General features: G+C 42.5%; 2 protein-coding genes and 1 long non-coding RNA gene across 4 annotated transcripts; 1 reads left to right on the forward strand and 2 right to left on the reverse strand.

Annotated features, from left to right (window-relative positions):
- Nucleotides 1-352: 352 nt before the first annotated feature.
- Nucleotides 353-7,094, forward strand: LOC121596129 (ER degradation-enhancing alpha-mannosidase-like protein 3). The gene is made up of 12 exons (XM_041920803.1): nucleotides 353-1,692; nucleotides 1,914-2,060; nucleotides 2,911-3,063; nucleotides 3,133-3,286; nucleotides 3,362-3,925; nucleotides 3,998-4,087; nucleotides 4,151-4,403; nucleotides 4,476-4,744; nucleotides 4,817-5,051; nucleotides 5,125-5,220; nucleotides 5,298-5,470; nucleotides 5,539-7,094. Exons 1-12 carry the CDS (start codon nucleotides 1,505-1,507, stop codon nucleotides 5,635-5,637), a joined length of 2,421 nt encoding a protein of 806 aa, XP_041776737.1. The 5' UTR covers nucleotides 353-1,504; the 3' UTR covers nucleotides 5,638-7,094.
- A 4,531-nt stretch (nucleotides 7,095-11,625) lies between these two features.
- LOC121596393 lies at nucleotides 11,626-12,799 on the reverse strand. The gene is made up of 2 exons (XR_006005275.1): nucleotides 12,518-12,799; nucleotides 11,626-12,453 (listed from the first exon to the last, which is right to left on the reverse strand). It is a non-coding gene; the product is annotated as an uncharacterized LOC121596393 (long non-coding RNA).
- Nucleotides 12,800-13,773: 974 nt separating this feature from the next.
- On the reverse strand, nucleotides 13,774-15,267 carry LOC121596392 (leucine-rich repeat protein soc-2 homolog). Of its 2 annotated transcripts, none has more exons than XM_041921290.1 (2): nucleotides 15,174-15,267; nucleotides 13,774-15,085 (listed from the first exon to the last, which is right to left on the reverse strand). In XM_041921290.1, exons 1-2 carry the CDS (start codon nucleotides 15,191-15,193, stop codon nucleotides 13,822-13,824), a joined length of 1,284 nt encoding a protein of 427 aa, XP_041777224.1. In that variant the 5' UTR covers nucleotides 15,194-15,267; the 3' UTR covers nucleotides 13,774-13,821. The 2 variants fall into 2 exon arrangements, with proteins under 2 accessions (XP_041777224.1, XP_041777223.1); XM_041921289.1 differs by having other exon boundaries at nucleotides 13,774-15,108.
- Between the last annotated feature and the right edge of the window lie 6,871 nt (nucleotides 15,268-22,138).

The following is a 22,138-nucleotide window of genomic DNA, read 5'->3' on the forward strand; positions in this document are numbered from 1 at the left end:
CTAAAGAAAACAAGGAATTATTGGGAGAAAATGGGGCTAAAATTAGAAATTCTTTCTTCAATTTTCAGCAATTGCGCAATGTTTAGTAAACTCATCTTTATAGCGTAAATTATGGTTTAAAACACAAACCATGAATAAAACAAGATTTTTGCAAGCCTTAAAGTCCGTTTAACAACCCAACACTAGAAAAACGATGCAAATTTCCATCTAATTAGTGTACCAATTTGCATCTTAAACGGCCAATTCAAAAAACCGTTTCTGCACAAGAAGTCGTCTCGTGTGTTGGTGTATCTTTTTCACCGGGCGGCAAGAGACAAACTGTCATGTGCGAGCTGTCAAACTGGCAGCAGGCAAAAATAATCGAACAACACACATACACGCAGGCACGCACGGACGGGAGAAAGGCGCTCCGTGCAGCAGAGAAAAAAGTGTACGGAACAACGGGTTCGGGCTAGTTCTGAAGGACGGGTACACTTTTTACCCTTCTGCCGTGCTAAATCGTCGATTAAATAGCTTCACTCTGTGCAGTTCCCGTTGCCGTGCTAAAGCGATAATTCAACGCATTTTGGTGTGGTGATTGTTGCCCACTGTGATAGGAGTTTTTTTTTCCATTAGCCCTAGTGGCCAACAACACATCAAGAGGGAAAACATCATCACTACCACCATCATCATCATCATCATCATTAAAACAAGGGCAACTCCGAAACGGCAGCCCTTCTGCGAGATCAGTTTTCGTTCGTTTTATTGTTTTTGTGCGTGGAGTGCCATTGCTTTCACGGCCACCGACACCACCACCACCAGCGCAGCAGCTAAAACATGTCGATGTGTTCCGTTTCCTGATAGTACGTGTTAGTGCAGCGGGAGTGTGTGCGAGGCAAGATACACTAAATGAGAGCAAGATGATGTGCACATGATGACGATACGAAGCTATGCTGGCCAGTGGTTGCAGTGTTTGGACGGTGCAAGAATCAATCATCAGTGCACCAGTGACGGGGGTGGGGGGGCTAGTGTGCTCGAAGGATCGTTCGTGCGGTGAAGGTAGCAGGAACTAGAACAAAAGCAGCAATAGAAAGTGGAGCGCAACGTAACAACAGGCCGAAAGGGTCTTGCTTAACATTGCTTCATCTCGCGAGCGATGCATAGCAGCAGCTTCTAACGGTGTTAGAAGCGAACAGCGAGCAGCTAAGCAAACACCCTCAAACCATCACGTTACACCAACACCTCAGCTCCACGTACGCGAATTCCCGTTCCGTCAACACGGGGGGCGCAACCGGGCGCAGTGAAAATAAACCACCCCTACAAACGGTATTCTGGTTCGCGTTGCATTCCCGGGCAAACCCGAATAAGGCGAGTTGGTCAAGAAGATTGCGTGGCACGTCGTCGAGCCTGCGGTTGCCCGAGCAACCACAACACCACTTGATCGCGGGAGGAAGAGCGAAACGACTGGAAGTGGCCCTAAGGAAGTGCTTACACAGTTAAAGCGGTGTATTTAGTAACGATCAAAATGCGAACAGTTATAAACGCTCGGGGTGGTGGGACAGCCTCGACCGGCCATCGACCGATCCACGAGCTGCTCACCTTCATCGCGATGCTAACGGCGGTAGTGCTGGGGTGGGCCACCCTTGCATTGGCGGAGCAGATCCCAACCGTACCAACGCACAACATGTCCAACAAGGAGCGAAACGAGCTTAAGTAAGGCGCAATAGTGCCAAGAGTGTCCCACTGTTTCGCGGCTTCTAAGAATGTAAACTAATTCATATTTTTTCTATTTTCCCCCTAAAAAAACGGAACCCCCTTTGGGCTGCGGTGGCCCGGGAGCAGTCTGCTTCCGTAGGCTGCTGGTCCAAAGAGGGTTCCTTTTTCTTTCTTTTTTGCACGCACACACACACACACATGGAACGCGCCCATGACAGAGAGGAAGCCAGGGAAATGTTCTACCACGCGTACCGGGCGTACATGGACAATGCCTACCCGGCGGATGAGCTGATGCCGCTGAGCTGCGCCGGCCGCTACCGTGGTGTCACGCCGTCCCGTGGCGACCTGGACGATACGCTCGGGAAGTAAGTTAATTAGTGGGATTGGGCCAAATGGAGCAGGGGTTTGTTTTGGGGGAATTTTTCCCCTTCCCGCTGCCCCTTGCTGACGTGTCCGACTGAATGGGGGGAAAACAGGTTGATAAGACGACGGCGACGAGTTGCAAAAGCCGACCGATTGTCGCGGTTAATTTTCATTATTTTTTCTTGTTTCAACGCTGTGTTATGCAAACGCATACACACACGCACACACACGTACCAAACAAATGTTATACAGCACAGCGTTATCGTCAGGTACGGTTGACACGGGAACGGGGAGTGCGAAACGATACTTGGTCTTATCTTGAAACTTAGTGGAAACAAGTTGACCGACGCACACACAGAGCAAGGGCAGTGCGTCATTTGGTGTGGCAGATTGTTTTTTTTTTTTGTCCAACGAATCGTTTTTAAATTACCCTTTTCCATCCGTTTCATAATCTCTGAACCTCTTGGGGTCTTTTTTATGGTGAATTGTGCTGTAAAACGTTTGTCCTTGGTTGTAATGTTTTTGCCAGACAATAGAATGAGCGATGAACTTGTAAAAAGCGTGCTCATATGCTCCATGTATTCGTTATGCCAATTTGGTAGGGTTTTCGTCATCTATTATTTATCATTTTTTAACAAAATTCAAGCCAAAAAATGCGTTTGAATTGTGGAAAACATGTGCTTTGCTGGTCCATCGCATCGGAATCAATCATTTGATTTGAATTATTTATTAAATCCCGAAAAGGTCATATAAATGTCGATGTTAAGAAGCTAATTTTTGGTTGCATTATATTTTTTTTTTAAATCAAATATCATTTCTCAATCATCAATCATCATTCCTCCTTGTTTACAGCTTTTCCATGACCTTGGTGGATACGCTCGACACGCTGGTGGTGCTGGGCGATCTGGAAGAGTTTGAGCACGCCGTCAAACTGGTGATCAAGGATGTAAAGTTCGATAACGACATCATTGTGTCGGTATTTGAAACCAACATTCGCATGATCGGGTGAGAAGAACACTAAATCATTACAATTTTCGTAACAGCCTTTGCTAATCCCTAAATTTGTTCCTACAGTGGCCTTCTGTCCGGACACATTCTGGCGGAGTATGTGCAGAAACAGGCGGACGTGATGACGTGGTACCGTGGCGAACTGCTCGAGATGGCAAAGGATCTCGGCTACCGGTTACTGCCTGCATTTAACACGTCCACGGGCATACCCCACGCAAGGGTACGTTGGGAAGAGCAAAACAAATAACAATGGTAGAACTGCATTAACAATTTCCTTCCAACTCCCTCGCTTCAGGTAAATCTGAAGCACGGCATGAAGGTGGAAGCGTTGCGCCACTCGCGCGAAACCTGCACCGCCTGTGCCGGCACGATACTGCTGGAGTTTGCCGCCCTGTCCCGGCTCAGCGGTGAGCCGATCTTCGAGGTGAAGGCACACGCGGCAATGGATGCGCTGTGGAAGATGCGCCACCGCAGCTCCGAGCTGATGGGCACGGTGCTGAACGTACATTCCGGCGACTGGATACGGCGCGAGTCGGGCGTCGGGGCCGGTATCGATTCCTACTACGAGTACTGCCTGAAGTCGTACATACTGCTGGGCGACGAGCGCTACCTGGCTCGGTTCAACCGCCACTACCATGCGATCATGAAGTACATCAGCCAGGGACCGATGCTGCTGGACGTGCAGATGCATCGGCCGCATACGAAGACGCGCAACTTTATGGACGCACTGCTTGCCTTTTGGCCCGGGCTGCAGGTACTGTCGGGTGATTTGAAACCGGCGGTACAGACGCACGAGATGCTTTATCAGGTGATGCAGATGCACACGTTCATTCCGGAAGCATTTACGTTCGATTTCCAGGTAATTGGAGGAGGAAATGCTGTTAGAATCAAACACTTAAAGACAGGTTTCTTGCTTTGCTGTTTGCTACAGGTCCACTGGGGTCAGCATCATCTTCGTCCCGAGTTTATTGAATCCACGTACTTCCTATACCGTGCCACGGGTGATCACTATTATTTACATGTAAGCAAAGGGTAAACAAAATGTATTCTAGATTATTAAATGACGCTTCTTTCTCTTTTATAGGCGGGCAAAAAAGCACTGAAAGCACTGCAGAAACACGCACGAGTTCCTTGCGGCTATGCCGCGGTTAACGACGTGCGCACGGGAAAGCACGAGGATCGCATGGACTCGTACGTGCTTTCCGAAACGTTCAAGTATCTCTTCCTGCTGTTCTCGGATCCGGCCGATCTGATACTCAACATCGAAGACTTTATCTTCACTACCGAAGCACATCTGCTGCCACTGACGTTGGGCCAACTGGGGAACCATACCTTCAGTAAGTCCAGAGGACGGCAGTTCTCTTAAGCAGTCGTATTAACCTCCATTCGCGGTATCTTTCGCCTTCCAGCTGGCGTACGCGACCAGGACGAGCAGGTGCACATGCTCGACTACATGCGATCCTGCCCGAGCCCGAACAAGTTGTTTCCTGAAACAGTCCGGCGCCCACTCCGTGACCTCGTTACGGGAGTCTGTCCGCGCATATCGAGTGCCAAGCGACTTAGAGCGGCTGACTTTCAGGCAAGCAATACGGATCATCTACGAACAGTTTATGACATGGGCATTACGATGGTTTCTCTAGGCGAGGGCAAGGTGCAGCTGCTGCACAGCTTCCATAATGTAAGTTTACCACAATTGTGCCTAAAGGGTTTTGGTTGATATGGAAGTATTAATTTGTGCAAAAATCAACAGGCCAAATCGCCGGAAGATGCCGAACGGGGTCTAATTTTCATGCAAGAGATGGTGGAGCTCTCGAACTCCAACTCCATTCCCAATACGCAGCTGCAGGCCGTCGCCTACAAGCGGGAGGGTGAGCGTGAGATGCGCATCCTCGAGGCCGGCCCCAGCCATTTCGGCATGGAGCTGGTGAACGATTTGTCCGTGGTGCAGCGGGCCGTCTTTGCCAAGCCGGCAAAGGTTTGCTCGGGTAAGATAGATTGCGTGTGCGTCATCATTGGCACATCATTACTAATCAAACGCTTTTTCTTCTTGTCCGGCAGCACTGAAAAATGCGGAAGAAATTCGGGGAAAGATTGTAATTATCGAGCGAGGCGAGTGTACGTTTGTCGATAAAGCGAGACGCGTAGAGTCGGCGGGTAAGTGTGAAATGTTCAGCTTAAACGGGCTGTGCGTTATTGAATTTAAATGCATTATTTTTGCCTCTGTTTTGCAGGTGCCGTGGCTGCAATTGTGATCGATAATACGCCAAACACGTCGATCAACAATCAGCAAATGTTTGCCATGTCGGGCGACGGGCGGGACGACGTGCTGATCCCGGTAGTGTTCCTCTTCACCAAGGAAGCGGAACAGCTCATCAAGGCGATCAAGGAGCAGCCCTCCCTTGAGGTAATTGCTTCGAGCACATCACCCGTTCTTGATTGAAACGGCTTCATTTGTTCTTTTACTTACTGCAGCTCACGCTAATGTCCGTGACGGCGCTGAAGGAAAAGCTGGCCCGCGCAAGCATAACGAAGACTGACACGAAAAGTAGTGACTCAAAAGTGACGCCATAGTAGTAGCAGTGCCGAGTAGAGCCCGAGTTACTAGTGTGTAGCCGTGAACGATATTGCCGCCGATCAGGGAAGTAGGGAGACGACAAACAAGGGAAAGAAGGTGGTCCCCCCTTCGGGAGTGTTCTTCATGCAGCGTTCCACCGGATCTGGTAACACTTGATCCGCAAATCCTCTCACGTCTGTATTCCGATGTGACCGACGCACGACTACCGACGCCCGGGTTAGATAGTAATGAATTGATTAGCAAAATGTCGCAGCAGCTGCTGGGAGGGGGAAGTAGCACTGTTGTTGAGTGGTTCTAGAGAAAAGAGGGAATGGCGGGAGTAAAAGAATGGCAATCGAAAGACGTGCAAAACAAACGTGCTTTCGGTGTGTTTGCTAGCAAAAGTTAGACGAATTACACACACGTAAAAATGGAGGTTGCATTAGGGCAAGGGACCGATAAAACAATTATCGTTGTGCAAGAAATGAACACATGGAACATCGCAAATGAATGAGATGCGAATGCGTGTGTGTGTCTGAGAGAGAGAAAAAGGGTATAAGAATATGCATTCAAGTGTGCATTCTAGTGAGTATTGTTCTGTTCGTTTCTCAACCCTAACGCAAAAAAGTGATACATTAGTGTATAGTTAAGCTAAAACGGAAGGCAAAAGAAACGCAAACGCAAGCAAAACGGTATCTCTAGTGTAGTGTAAATTCGAAAAAGGACGAAAAAGAGAGGAGAGGGCCAAGCATCGTATCAGCGATGGAGTTAGTAAAGAAAAGGGATTTAACTTTCAAATTCAATTGCACTGCTAGTTCCCTTCGATGCAGAAAGGACCGATTTTTTGTTTGTTTGTATTTTGATTTCCTTCACGTTCATTCCTTTCTGTGTGCAATTCGTTTCCTGCTGCAATTACAATTATATTTCCAATCGCTGCTTTCTATAGCCACGCGCACGCTCACAAACATATCGCTAACGGGGGCTTCTTTTTTGTGCAGTTTCTGGACAAGCCTTTTTTGCCATGCTTATCTTATCTTACCTATGTAAGTTCTGTTATCTCTACCATTTACCTGATATTATAGCCGCTTCGGAACAGTTAAATGGAGAGTTTATCCTTACCGAACTGTTTTTGTACACGAATAGCAAACATATATTTTAATTACTGATTTATTCAATATCGCCTAAAACACACACACACACACACACACACACACACACACACACACACACACACACACACACACACACACACACACACACACACACACACACACACACACACACACACACACACACAGAGAGAAATGTGCGCAGCTCACTTTCGTTAACAGTTTACAATTTACATTATTTCGCTAGCAAAGAAATGTTGAAGAGTATATGAAGATGGCAAGAATGAAAAAAATGATGTCGTCAAAAGCGCGGAGTTAGACAAATGAAGCGAGAAGCGAGAAATCCGTCGATAGCACCAAATTTTCAAAAAAAAAAAAGAAGAACCGTTTGTTTTGCAAACTCCTTGGAATGTGTGAAAGCAAAGGGTCAAAATGCTGTAAATATCTATTTTGTACGAAGCGAGGGGCGCACATCCTCTAGGATTCGCCGCCGCGCAAGAGCGGGCGGCAAAGGGCGGTAACAACATTAGAACGTAAGTAGATTAAATTTCTTGAAACATGTTGCAATAGCGCAGGTGCCGCATGCACCAAGCGTTAGGATGTAAGAAAGACGCAAAAACGTAAATTCTGTCCCCCGAAATGGATAGTGGTATTCCACACAAAACAAACAAAAAACAAGAAGAAGCCCATTCTCGCACAGACTTGTTCCTGCGTGACGCCACTGTAAGTGGAGCAGTCGATGCAGGGAGTGTTTGTGGGGGGCTTAGACGAAATGCATTATTGTTTTCCATTCTACTAAGACGAGTCGTTTCTGTTCGTTCTTTCCTTTTTTTGTATTTCATAATAATAATGTTGTTTAGTTTTGTAAATAAAAACTGCAAATTTTATATCAAAACAAGTATTGTAAGTTTACGGATGACGGAAATCGTGCGTAGAATCGTTTGTTGATGACATTACAAGCAATAATTAAATATATTTTTATCTTTTACTGTTTCAATAATTTAGTTTTCCTTTCTTTCAGTTGACTCTGTGCGGTTGTTCGTTGTAATGCTGCTAAAATCTGCTCTCCAGATGCACATTTGAAAAGACCAACCGTCTCGACCAAGCTTCCTTGTGTTTCCCGACAAATAATTACTAATTAGAAGCTTCCCTCTGGTGTCCAACGGCCCCGGAAGGCAAATGTGACCGAACAGGAACGGAATGACCACCCCTCAGAAGTTGGGCGACACTGCCCTCCGCTCTCTCTCTTTCTCATTAGAGCTGTTTAGGGACAGTTTTTGTGCAAATTATTTCATTTCCGCTGGCTGCTACCCCACCAGGCCCAGGGACCCGTTTTGTTCTTTCATTTCCCCCCATTAAAACAATGCTCGGTCCCGTTTCCTGGCGACGGTCGGTCGGTCGGTCGAGTCAGGAACAGCTAGCAGTAAACGGAACCGGAACTCCGGAAACGAGATGGATGCGTTGTGTTGGTATGTTTAGATTGCAATTAGCCCGCCAAAGAGCCATCTACGGATCGCCTCACAAAAGCAAGGTACATTTGCGTCCTTTTTCGGTAGTCAATTGTGTCAATGATGCTGGTGAGCTCGAAGGAAAGGGCAGAACCAGAAAAAAAGAATGCCTTAGTGGACACAGGGAAAGTGCAATACGAGTGCATAGGAGGAAGATGTGGTTATTTGTTTGTTTTTAATTGGAATGCTTGTAAAGTAGCTCAATTATTTTTAATTTCTTTTCGACTGTTTTTTTCCTTTTTCTCATTACCTTAACAAAATAGAAAACATAACAATAGGAAAAGGTATGTTGTTGTGCAAAACTGAAAACAGATAAACTTGTTCATAATAAGAACCAAGTGACTTGTTGCACTTCTCCTTCAGTTATTGTTTCTCGCTTTTCATACATACTTTTTACTTACTAACGAAACAAAAAAACATTCTACATTATCTCTATCAGTACTTTATAACCTTCTTTCAACTGCCCGGACCAAACCACCGGTCAACGGCGATGGACGGTTGGACACGACCATTCGCTTGGCAGGTGCTTCCGTCTGGGTTTAATTAAAACTTTCTGATGAGTTATCGATTGATGCAAGACATTGTGACAAGGCAGGAAGCTTGTTGAACTTGAAAGTTGTTGGCTACATCTAAATCTGTTAAATGAGTAAAGAAAGAAACCTTCCTACATCCTAGCCTAGTAGGGATGTTTCAATTTAAAAGTTTGAATACGTGTCGTCTCCACTTCTGATTGGTTGGTTAATGTATATTATCCTTTATTTAGTTAAAAGTAGGACATTGCTATTTGAAATAAGTATAATTGAGGCTTTTTCTTGTTCTTTTCCAGCTAATACAACAAATCCATACCTCATTTAACTGGAAAAAGGATGGCGATAGTTAAAAAGTACCAATATGGGGCAGCATTTCGGCAGCATTTATTGGCATTCTGGCGCAGTTTATAGTTCGGTAAGTTTGATGCGATAGTAAGAATTTAATTTAAACAACAGAAATACGACAGAGTCCGTTGTTTTGTAGCAAGCAAACAAGTTTTTACGATGTCCTACAGTGTAAATGTATATGATAAGTTCTGTATAAGTTTAATATTAATTCGGGAATATTCAAATCCAACTGACGTGAAACTATTTTAATTTGCATTTTAAACTTAATTTTATTCTATTTTCCTATACTCTTTCGCACGGAGAAGTTTTATTTAATTACCGCACTTTATCAACGGATTAAACAAAAAAAAAACTGTACATAAGAGTATCCCGGCACTTTAATTGTTTCGGTTGCAATAACTTAACATTGTGAGCGAATCTTCTGAGTAGCACATCGATGCACGTGTGTGGCGATGCTTCTGCATACATGCATTAAGGGGATAACGTGTAGACTTGCTCTTCCACACTGCAAAGTGCAAATGTGTCCCGTGCAAGATGGGAACTGAAATTAATAATAAAGTACATCATCGCGCGCCACCATTCCATTCCTTTTGCACCATTCAGTCAGTGGGGTAAATATTTTCGCTGCACCCAACGTGTGTACCGGTGTACTCATCTCCTTCAAGAACAACACACACTCTAGAACGCTTCTTTCCGGGGAGTAGAGCGGCATTTTGCACGCTCCATACCATCCCAGACGTTCCCAAGAGAGCGAGGTTACTCGATTTTGCTTCCCAAACGTGTCTGCCTGCGCTAGAAGATTATTTGCATACATTATATTGTGAAAGGTGGGGGTGAAGAAAATCCGGCGCACCCGGAACAAGGGAAAAACAGATGAGCAAAAGTACGATAAGACCTGCTGCCTCACACGCGATTGGTTGCACCTCTACTACCTCTGCGAATGTGTGTTGCCTCGAGGAGAAGTTTATAGAAACACACTCGATAGACACTCGGTGTTGGTTGTTGTTTTTTTTCTTCTATCCTTAACGATAGGTTTAGAGCGTAGGCGTTGTACGGATGCACTTGCGGGACCCGGCTACAACATAATGCTCGTTCAACGAAAACGGGATGTTTTTACATTGTTTAGCAAAACTTTTGTCATGTCATCATTATGCTGCCGTGCCGTGCCGGCGTTCGATGTTGTTGCTCGCTCCCTGTGCTGTCGATGTTGTTGCTCGCTGTGGGCTCTACCAGGATGTTTTGCAAACGCGTTACGCGCGACCATTCGGTACACTTGTCGCACGGCTGGTAAAATATGGAGTATGGCAGCGCCAAAGTAGAGCAGGGAGCATGAGATTCCCTGTTGGACAAGGAGTGGAGTTGGCAAACAAAACAAGTAAGATTAAAGGAAGTGTTTAAAGTACCGATGTTGAACTGATAAGATTAATTGTAACATCAAGTGGCAGATGAATGACATTTACACAAGCAGATAAATCTAAAAAATAATTACATATTCTGAGTTATTTTACAATTCGTTATAGATGTAGGGTATATACTAGCAAGGAGAGTATATGTATTTGAGAAGTTCACTATTCATTTATGAATGCATCCGTACTACCGCAACTTTGTTCTGAGGTGTTGTTTAAAAATTGTGTATATTAAAAATATGGCATCGCGTCTGGTGTGACAGCTGCTGCAGCACCATGGGGCAACGCGGTGCGTGGGTACATCACTCATCAAATTTGCATCATTTCATTGTCTCGTCTGACTTGGAATCTCGAACATCAATCGGTGTAAATTTCCATTTCCAATATGGTCGCGAAAACTCCCCACAACACGTAGTTAGATTGCTGTAAGCTGGCGTGTTTGAGGCACTGATTAGGTACAAAAAACTGTACTGTTAAGGCGTTTTATGGTATTTTCAATTGGTTTATGAACATTTGTAAAAATACTTTAAAAATTAGTCGTTTTCAGTATTCGTTCCTTTGCTGATATGAATTTCTTGAAATTCAAATTTTCTCATAGAATTTCTTAAGTCAAGCTAAATATTTATTTATATATTTTATTTAAATATTTCAAGCTAAATATTTATTTATTTATTTATTTCTTGATAAAGTAACTGGCCTTCGTGGCCCACATACATGACTTAAATACTAAGGGACCTAATACTAAACGTTCCTATGATCTAGTGCTATGTGTTCTTTTAAGCGTCGCAAACATTTGGTAACATTAAAGGACAATATTGCTGCAAAAACCCTGCAACAACCTTTTACACTATTTACCAATAACTTTTAGAGTTTTCCTGAGTTTTCTTCATTTATTTTTATTTTTTTTATTACAACAATTCCTAAAATTGGTGTCCAATTCCAACGCATTTTTGAATTAATGGGATATTTATCTTTTGTTAAATTTTTCAAACATAATTGAGAAAAATGATCAATAAATTTATTAACGGAATTTTTATTTATTTCAAAGAAATTGGGAACAAATTAAAGAAAAATCTTTATAAAGCAACCCAAACACGACGAAAATCCTGTTTTACATTAAAGTCCCTGAAAGTAACATGCAATTTAGAATTTTATTTAGAAAACTGAATGCTTCTATAGATCATTATATAGTCTATTGATAGTTATGAAGCCCTCTCCACTATTTACTGAGCTTTTTGAGTTTTTTTAATGGTTAAACCAAAGGGTTCTATATGCTCGTTTTCGTTGTTTGTTCACTAACATTTTGCAAGACGATGAGATGCTTACAGTCTGTTGAATCGTACTGGATCTACTATTAAAAGATTGTGTCAAAAAATAAAACACCATTGTTCATATGGCACCGAAATTTCCAGCAAACTATTCCCCCCCCCCCCCTCCCCGTACACAACACTTCAGCGAACATTTCCCGTACAAGACATGGCAGACGGTTATGCAGACCTTTCTTTCTCCGTTCTCCCAAAAGTGTGAGGTGTAAAATGTTTCCTCCTTCAGGGTATGGGCGATATGAAGCAGCAAACCTGAGCCTCACCACAAGTACGCATTGTGTAGTAGGCAGCGCGTTTTCCACGTTCTACTGCTGCTGCTACATCGCAGTAAGCGAGTACAAGGGAGATTTTCCATGCGGTTTTTCCCTTTCGGATGCCTCGGGCCATCCTTGGAAGGGCTGTGCTGCTGCACCGCCGAAATATGCTTGTCTCGGCATATCGCATTCAGTGTACGGTACAGGCAGGCACATCCTCTATCCGGTGTGGATGTTTTATCTCTAATGTAACACATTCTGCAAGATGCTTGCCTGCATTTACACGGCGCAGAGAGAGAGAGAGAGAGATGCTAGGACGGCATTCTCGGCATGCCGTTATGATTTGGCATTCCCTGAAGGATGAATTATTATATGTGTATGTTCCTTTTACTAGGAAGCGTTCGGCTATAACCATACCGTTCCATCATTTTGAAAAGCTTCTGAATACAATCTTCATTATTTCGATACTATTTAAATGAAAAAGATTAAAATCTCTTTCCAATGAAACACTGAATCTAGTACAAATTCTCCCGTTTGCGTAGATTGTATTCAAGCAAACACAATCTCTTCAACATCTTCGTTACCACTTTCCGGTGGTTCTGTGTCTCGTGCAGAACTTCAAACTTGTTCGAGTGTGAAACGGTTGCTGTTTGCCCAAATTGTCTTCGTAACACACACCATCACACTCACCACACGAAGCTTTACTGCTGCTGCTGCTGCTGCTGCTGCAGAAAGGAATCCTTTGCAAACCCCAAACAACATTCCTGCACCCCATCGTAGTGTGCCATTCTTTTCGCAAAGACACAGACACACACACACCCTCGAGCAACGCAGCAACATTTCGATGCATCGTTCGTGGATAGTGGAATAATTTATTGCACCTCATAACGGGTTCGTCTGCAGAAAACTAAAGGAAAGGTTTTACAACAAAAAGAAGGAGGAGAGTGAAGAGGAGAAAATCAATGAACCATTTTTAAGGGTACGGGTCGGAAGACGTTGATGTAGTAGATAGTATGCGTTTTCTATCGGTATCGACGGTGTATTCGGGTGGTACGGGAATATTAAGAACTATTGGAGCAACACAGCAACGACGAAGACGACACTTGTATGTTTGTATAGAGCGAGCGCATGAATGGTGCACAAGTATTAATATTAAATTGTATACGTGTTAGGTGGTTTGAGCGGTTCAAGTGTACATAGGGGACCATGGGGTAATACACTTTATTTAAGGAAAATGGGAAAATGGGATGCAATAAAAAAAATACGAACAAGAATATTGCACTCAAGATTTTTGTGACCAAGATTTTTGCGACCAAGAATTTTGCGACCAAGAATTTTGCGACCAAGAAGTTTGCGACCAAGAATTTTGCAACCAAGAATTTTGCGACCAAGAATTTTGCGACCAAGAATTTTGCGACCAAGAAGTTTGCGACCAAGAATTTTGCGACCAAGATTTTTGCGACCAAGAAGTTTGTGACCAAGAATTCGCAAAATTCTTGGTCGCAAAAATCAGGGTCGTTAAATTCATGATCGCAAACATTTAATCTATAAGTTTTAGTCGCAAAATGTTGCTCGCAAATTCTGCTTTTCAAAAAAAATTAACCAAAAAAAGCTAAATAATCGCAATACAAAACACATTTCTTAACTGTTTCGGTTTTTTTTTATTACCTACCAGTACTAACAATGCATATGAAACATAGCCTGGATTATCGCAAATCCATTTAAATATAATAATCCGTGGTTTTTGGAGCGTTACAAATTTTTGCTTGCTGGTTGTGCTCCAGAGTGAATGCATCATGCCTGATGCATTCGCCATACAATTGTTCCAGCTCTGTTTCCCGTGAACAATCAACCGGGTTTCCCATCATCGATAGACGTGTGACATTTGGAGAGATGTTGTTCACATCGAAACTTGAAATCAGGTTAAAATTCACTGATACCCTCAACGATCGGACCGGTACGAAAGACAAATCGAGCGTGGTGAGATAATTTTGATTGATTTCAAGGGATGCAAGATTTTTAGGAAAGTGCACACTGCTCAACACAATATCGGTAAGCTTGTTGCATGATAAAGTTAAGCTGGTTAGATTGTTCCATCCCGCCACACTTTCGATACTGAAATTCGTTAACTTGTTATGCTGCAGTAAAAGCTGTGAAACACTCGTCCAATTATTTAAGCATTCCGGCAGTGTAGTAAGATCGTTTGAGGCAAATACAACCGTTTCCATCGATGGCACATCCCAACCGCACAGGTCTACTTGTTCGAGCTTATTTCTATCGACCCCAAATTGATCCAAATAGCGAGCCACCAACCGACCTGATAGTGATGTAATTCTATTCATTTTTAAATTTAAAGTTCTCAAATTGGCAAACACATTGAACAGCTCCACATTTACAGTGGTAAGCATATTTCGCGACATCACCAGCCGAGTAAATGAATTGTAGAAACTACAGTTGCTCTTCGCCGTGTTCACAATGTACCGTATCTTATTGCTGTCCAAACGCAGCTCACTCAAGTAAGCGTGATTACAAAATGTGGCCAAGTCAATCATACGCAAGCCACACTCACGCAGCCTCAAGTACTCCAGCTTAGGTGCATTTTTAATAGCAGGCGGAACTTTCATTAGTTTGTCACTGCTAAAAATATGGAGTATGCTTAATGAGCTGTTGGCAGCTATATCGATCCTTCTCAAACCGCTGTATCGGACATGTAAGTAGCGCAGTGCTTGCGGAACACTGATCCATTTCAGTTTGTTGGAGTTTCCTATCTTTAGTGTATCTACAGACGGTGGCAATCGTTCCAGGATCCACTGACGAACGCGCTTCATCAACACATTTTGCAAGTTTAGCACATGAAAGTTAGTTGAGATGTGCTGAAACGCGAATATGTCTCCCTTCGATTGAAAGTTATAAATGTAGCACTCATGAAAGCAATACATTCCAAGTTTAGCGGGACTGCTTGCGGTGTTTGCAACGATCAGTGACCTATTGCATGAAGAGTAACGACACTTTTTTTTTATTTTTTCAAATTAGAATTAATATGGGGTACACCTTGAATGTGTTGCATACACACCACACAATCCATCGAAACATCGGAACACTTGTGCTGAAATATGCAATATATAATCGCGAAGTAGTACGATCACTGACAGCTTTACCTGGCACGGGCAACGTTGCGCCGAGTTATATACTCGAAACTGGTAAACTGAAATAGTTCTTTTGTATGGTCATCAAATAGCGATTAATTTCGAATTGTCGGGTCAGAAATCTGTCTCGAGCGAATTAAAAATACAATGGATGTAATGAACCTTTTTTACAAGTGCTGCTGTTTTGGTAACATTGAAGGTTTTTTATTTTCGATGAAATTGCGTTGTGTCAATGAGCTTAGTCTACAGTTTCAGTCTCAGTTTTCAGCAAGTAATTTATACTATTGTTGCAGGTATTGTTATTCAAATGAAGTCTTGTTATTTCAATTTGGTCATTGAAAATCCAAATAAGCGGTAATGCTTAATTTGACGCCAGAATAAGCTTTACATGTGTGGTAGAGGAACTCCAACAATGGACATCAAATCAATGTTTTATACGTTGTGCCTAGAGCCATAATACAGTATGACCTCACTGGTTGAGTTTTTTTTTAGTTGGATTCAGCCGTACCGGCGAACTCGTTTGACGAGAAACATTCGTCGCTCATGAGTGGACAGGGTTGTACCACTAGGTTGGCCAGTACAAAATCTATACGGTTTTCAAATTTTTGATCTAGAGGGCTATGAAATGAGTGAAAATGAGCGTCGCGACGAATGTTCCGAGGAACAAAGGGGTTCGCCGGTACGGCTGGTTGTCAACTAACCAACGAGGTAGCTTTGACAGAAAGAAACACCGGCATGGTTACCATGGAGCTAATAAGCGTACCCCATCCGGTGAATTTCAGTTTACACTTTGAGTGCCAAACCATTTTTATTTCCCTGGGTGCCAAGCACTTTTTGTTTACATTTTTCAAGGCTATCATATATGGCCGCCAGGGAAGTGTTACCGAATATAAACGAACTAAAAGATGATGAGAATAACGATTTTTAATACAATTTTGGTTGATTTCTAGTTATATTTTCACTGTTTTGTTTTGTTTTGATCATTTAATCGCAAAATAACAGTTTAATGTTAAGTAAAGATATTTTTTTCTCCAACAGGATGCTTCATTGAAAAGCGATCATGTAAACAACGTATGTTGACATTTAGATAATATTTTAACTAACATCTGCTGTACTTTTGACGGTTTGAAACCCTGCATTATAACAAAAAAAATACGTGGCTGCACTATATTGATCGAAGGAGTTGTTATTTTGCATTTATATTCTCGATTTTAGATTATTTATGGGTAAATGAATTATTATATAAACAAGGAGAAACTAAATTTTTTTTTATTTATTTTATTCACCGCGGCGTTGAAGAACCGGGCGCAAGAAATGTGTTGCCATCCCTAGAATTTCATGTGAGCGCCGTACGTTCCCGCTACGAACGGATTCAATAATACCAGCCTATCATACATGATAACCATGGCACTCAAAGGCTGGTATTATTGATTACGTTCGTAGCTACGGCGTACATCCCGACATTCATTTTCACCCATTTTTCAGACGTACTAGATGGTTGCTATAATTATTTACCGCGATTTTATACGGCCGGGCAGCTGAAATGTGTTGTCATCCCTAGGATAGCGAGTGAGCGCTGTACGTTCCCGCTACAAACGGATTCAGTTTCTCATTTTTGATCTAGAGGGCTATGATATGAGTGAAAATGAGCGTGGCAGCGAACGTTCCCGGGAACGAACGAGTTCACCGGTACGGCTGGATGGGTTCGACCCTGTAAGCTTTCTTCATTGATGTTTTCTGTTTAGCACTTTAAATTGAATGTTTTATAGAAGTGCGGGAAAAATTAACAACAAAAAAACTCATAAAATAAGAATCTTTTTATGTTTTGGTCAATATTTACAAAGTCGGAACTGCAACGAAATGTATTTTTACTAAAGCGGTAACCTAATTTTGTCATCATCCACCAGGCGTCTCCATCAAAAGCTTGTTATGGGAATGACGTTAAACTTTAGTCATATTATGAACGGGGAATATTGAATAAAAATTGTAACACCATATTTGAAAAGAGCTTCATTTATGGTCTCACATATTTGCTTTCATGTCCTTTAGAAGTGCCACCGGAACGAAGCATTGTATAGCATATTAGGTTTGCTTTTTTCCCATATTTCCAGTCAGCGTAAAAATGGCGCACGATAGAAAAGAAGGGGTGCTGGAAAATCCTTCCAGCGGTGTTCAAATGAAATTGTCACCCACGTTATATACACCTCCATTCTCTTTCACCATAATCAACCACCACCACCGTCCATGCTGCCGTGCAGCAGCAATGCGGTGGAATAGTTTACAGAAATCCGAAACACTTGTTGTGTTGTTTGCCGTGCCCGCACAACGGCGCTGGCCGCTGATCGAATTGAGCAAATTCAATTGTAAAAGTTCGAAACACACCCGACACCGACGGCGTTTGCAAAACAGCGACAAATGCAACGATTTCAACGCTGCCGAGACAGTGAGGGGCAAACGATTTACGGTGGAAAGTAGGGGACGAGTTTCGGCAAGCTCTTCCGTGTGCGTTCCTCTTCGGGGCGAATGAAATTTAGCACAGCCAGCGTTAGTGTTGATGTGCAGAGGAAGCCGAATGCAAATTGGACCCGCTCCCATCTCCCACCTCCCACCGTTGTTTCGCTTTCGCATGCCAACGAACGATCCCCACCAAATGATGCCCACTTTGAACCGGGTTTTGCAACAGTTGAGCAGTTTTCAGCAGCAGCCTCACTTTCTGCTGTTGATTTTGGTGTAAAATTCAAAGCCAAACTGTGATAGAGAGACAGAGGACGAGACTGAGGACGAGAGAGAGAGAGAAAGAGAGAGAGAGAGAGAGAGAGAGAGAGAGAGAGAGAGAGAGAGAGAGAGAGAGAGAGGGGGGGGCAGTTTTATTGCATTGAATGAATTTACAGTAATTGTCACACAAACTCTTCGCTTCGGGCTGAAAGTCAAAGTCACAGGATGGAAAACCGGTAGCAAAGCGGATTGGACGAGTTGCACCGGGGGGCCGGGAAAGTCGGAAACTATTTCAACCATTCGGCCCATTTCAACGCCCGTTTGCAAAGGTTCGATCAAAGTCAAACACAAAGCTAGTGGCCAACGGGAGGAGACACTTTTAGGCGAGACACGCGCGCGCGAAAGCGAACCGAATCGTTTCAGCGAATAGTTTTAAATGAATTTTTAGGGCCGCATCCCCAAATTTCAGGCAAGAGTGGATCTATTTTCGTTGTTTTTTTATTATAGAAACAAAATTGATCAACTCTACGGGGTGTGAAAAATGCGGCCCTTTCACAGCATTTTTCACGATGGTGCGCAAAAACTTGCTCAACCGACAGGCCATTTAACTATCATTTCTGCTCGTTCAGTTCGTGGAAACTGTCAGAGGGAGCAAAGCGGTTGATGGCGATTAGATGGGTAAAGCTTTCCGGTGTTCGGAATTCTATTTTTCGGTACATTTTTCGAATTGCGTTGCGTTTTTATCATTTTGTTATTTCAATTCTTTTGGAACGAAAATTGTCAGCTATAGGTAGATTTGCCTATTTTTGTTTCTTTTTTTTCTTCTGACATTAAATTGTCTTTTTTTACAATGAATGGAACCTTATATTGATTGATTAATTTATTTTATATTGAGCATAGTGGATGGTTTAGCCACATTGTTTGAAAATGTATTAAAATTGAAACTATTGTTTTGAAAATAACTATTTTAACCTTTGACTCAGTTGAAATTTATATCAAGATTTCGCTCAATATCATCAAAATCGCCTTAGTAAAATAAGGCAAATCGATAAGCATATTTACTACATTTGTTGCGCTACAATCAAATACGAATTATGTATTAAAATAAGAATTCGGTTTGATATGTCTAACATCCATATTATTAAACTTATCCATATAAATTAAACTTCACGCATCTGTAACCTGTTTCACCCAACGGATCTAACTTAACGAATATAATTTAACGAATAATTGCGCACATTACAAGTTATACTGTCAAGTTCAAGAGTTCGACGACAGTTCGTGGCAAATTGAAGAAATGGAGCTACTTTTCGCCATATATAAGGGATGTAAAGCTCTCCACTATTAAATGCAGTCAATTGCATATCAATACTATAACTTCCGTGAAGAACAGTTGAAGAATTCTCTTTAAGTAACTCAAACATTCCAATAGTGCAAAAAAAACTATGTTTCAAATGTGTTTCTCTACTTCCAGCTCCAGCTGCTTAGTATCTTAGTGTAATCACGTTATTAGAGGTATGTACCATAGGACCACAGAAGCGGACGTTCAACAGCAATCGTTGTTTCTCGAAAGGGTTCTCTTGCTGTCCCTTTACCTGCACGGATGTTACATAGTCCTATGAGACTCATTTATTGCAATTAACCTGATTAACCAGTCTTTGGATACACTATTCAGAGACAGAATGATCTATGGCTGGTCTCGAAGTAACCGTTAGAGTTATCCAACGTGGCACAAAGTTATCCAATGACATTAAACGTTCTAGAAATGGTTTCTCCAAACCTGATTATCCACTGATCTGATTGGACGTTATTAAATCGATTAATTGCGATCTGCGCTATCAGTTTACATCAACAAAATGCTGTTCAACGACAAAAGCTTCTCGTTCAAGAGTTTCTCATGAGAGCAATCTCACCAATTCGGAAAATATGAACAATAGGTAATTCAATGAAAATGGTTCATTACATTCTTATGAGGGATGGGAATAGTAAAGTAAATACTTTCAATGCCACTGTCTTGGTTAAATTTTCCCACCCGTCCTCTTAAAGCTCGCTAAACAATCCTCGCTTTAAAGCGAATCGCAAAATCACACAACAATTTTTACCGAACCATACCCAATACGAGGGATATTAAATTCTCCTAATTGTTTGTACCCAGGCCCATATTCTCGCATTGTTTCATTCTGTACAATTCGTCCATCCATCATTCGCCGTGCCGTTACAAAACAAAACAAAAAAATCACCGAACAAACAGTACCGAAATGGAAGAGAAGTGAAGAATTTCAATCCACTCGTGCGCTCCCATCAGGAACGAACCACCGAAGCAACGGCGCACTATTTACAGAGCATGGTTTCCCATTTTCCCTTTGATGTCGGTTGCCTTTTCAATGTTTAATTTGTCTTCTGGCCCGGTGCCCACCAGGTTGAATGCTTTCCTTGCTGGAAGCATTGCCGGAGCGGTCAAAGCCCGGAAGTGCCCACACCAATGCCAATACAGTGCTGCGAATATTAAAAATGATCTCGCAAACCACCACGGACGGACATCATCTTCATTCCGGTGGCGCTGGTGGTGGTGGTACCGGTTTCGTCGGAACCGGCGTCCGGTTGAATTCCGAATTTAATGATGGGCAAGTGGAATATAAATTGAATATCACCACAGCGCGAACATTCTACTCCCTGGAGGAAGAGAGAAAGAGGGGGAGGCGAGGGGGGCAGTAGAGAACGTGAAGAGTGACAAACTTTCACCACGTTCCGTCATGAATCGTAATTCTGCTGGAAAGGTTAGTGAAGGTTGAGGTCGTCGTCGTCTGCTCTTGCGGAAGAACGGAAATTACAATCAAAACCACAACATATTGGCGGGCTTTATCGTTTTCCGGTACACAGGTAGGAGGAGGGGTGGGGGGGGGGGGGTGGGGGAATAAAACTTCGTGACCTGATTTGAATTGCGGTGCCGATGGTGGTTTCCGTTAAAGGTAATTTGATTGAGTAACGTCCTGCCGTTTGGGTCGGGAGTAGCATTGGCTGGCATTGGTATTAGAAACGTTTTACATTTTATTTGCAATAATAGCTTGCACGGGTAATCAAAAAGTTACGCAAACATTCAATATATCTAAATCGCGATTGAAGCCAACGAGAAAGAATGAATGACGTTCTCACTGTGGTTCAGCAAAACGGAGGCAAATTTCAATGATCTGGCCATTTCATTCTGGTGGCAACGAATGGCTCAGCTTGTAAAGAACTTTTAAGGTCTTCCTGGAGATCGAATGAAGAGGAATGATAGGAACTAAGGAAGTAAAATGACGAAAAAAAAGTCATTATTATGGTTCCGATGAAGTCATTGTTGGGCAAACTAGCGCGATTAAATTAAATTAGGTTGATTTTTTTATATATTTCAATCGAATTCTCTTCAAAAAGGAGAGTTTTGTGCTGGACTGCTTTCGATTACAAAAAACCTGTGATATCGTTTTTTACTTCATTAGAAATTATCTTTTGATATTTTTGATTATATCTTTATACAAAATACTAATAGCAAATTTGTTTAATGATCTTATGAGTATTACCGCTAAGGTTCTTCTTATCTTACATAATTTAAGAGTATGGTGCGGAAATTGTAGCTTTTGGGAAATATGTAAGAAGGAATTCCAAAAACTACAGAATCAACAAATCATGATCTCCAATATTTACATTACGACACGTGTTATCACCCTATCGTAGCGTTTCCCAAGGTTTTTGGTTATTTCCCGAAAATGTTTGGATGATTTTTTTATGTAAGTTCCCACGATTTTTGAACGTTTTCCAATATTTTTTTTCGTTAAATTGTATTAATGTCCAATGGAACGATACCAAGAGATCGTGGAAACGAACCAAAATCCTATGAGAAGCGATGAATAAATCGTGAGACGAGCCCTAAATCTTACGGAAACAAATCAATAAATCGAGAAAAACCCTGTATTTTGACTAATATGAATTCTAGCAATGCTTTTGTATCTCCTTTGCCTTATTTCCTGGATTTTTCGGTTAGGTAGACTAGTGATGGGCAAAACGGCTCCGAAGCCGGAGCCGGCTCCGACCGGCTCCAGACAATTTCGGAGCCGGCTCCGGAGCCGGCTCCGCACCAACGGCTCCGGAGCCGGCTCTGCACCAACGGCTCCGGAGCCGACTCCGCTCCGACGGCTTTAAC

This window comes from Anopheles merus, chromosome 3R (assembly GCF_017562075.2).
Source record: "Anopheles merus strain MAF chromosome 3R, AmerM5.1, whole genome shotgun sequence".
Classification (NCBI taxonomy): Eukaryota; Metazoa; Arthropoda; class Insecta; order Diptera; family Culicidae; genus Anopheles; species Anopheles merus.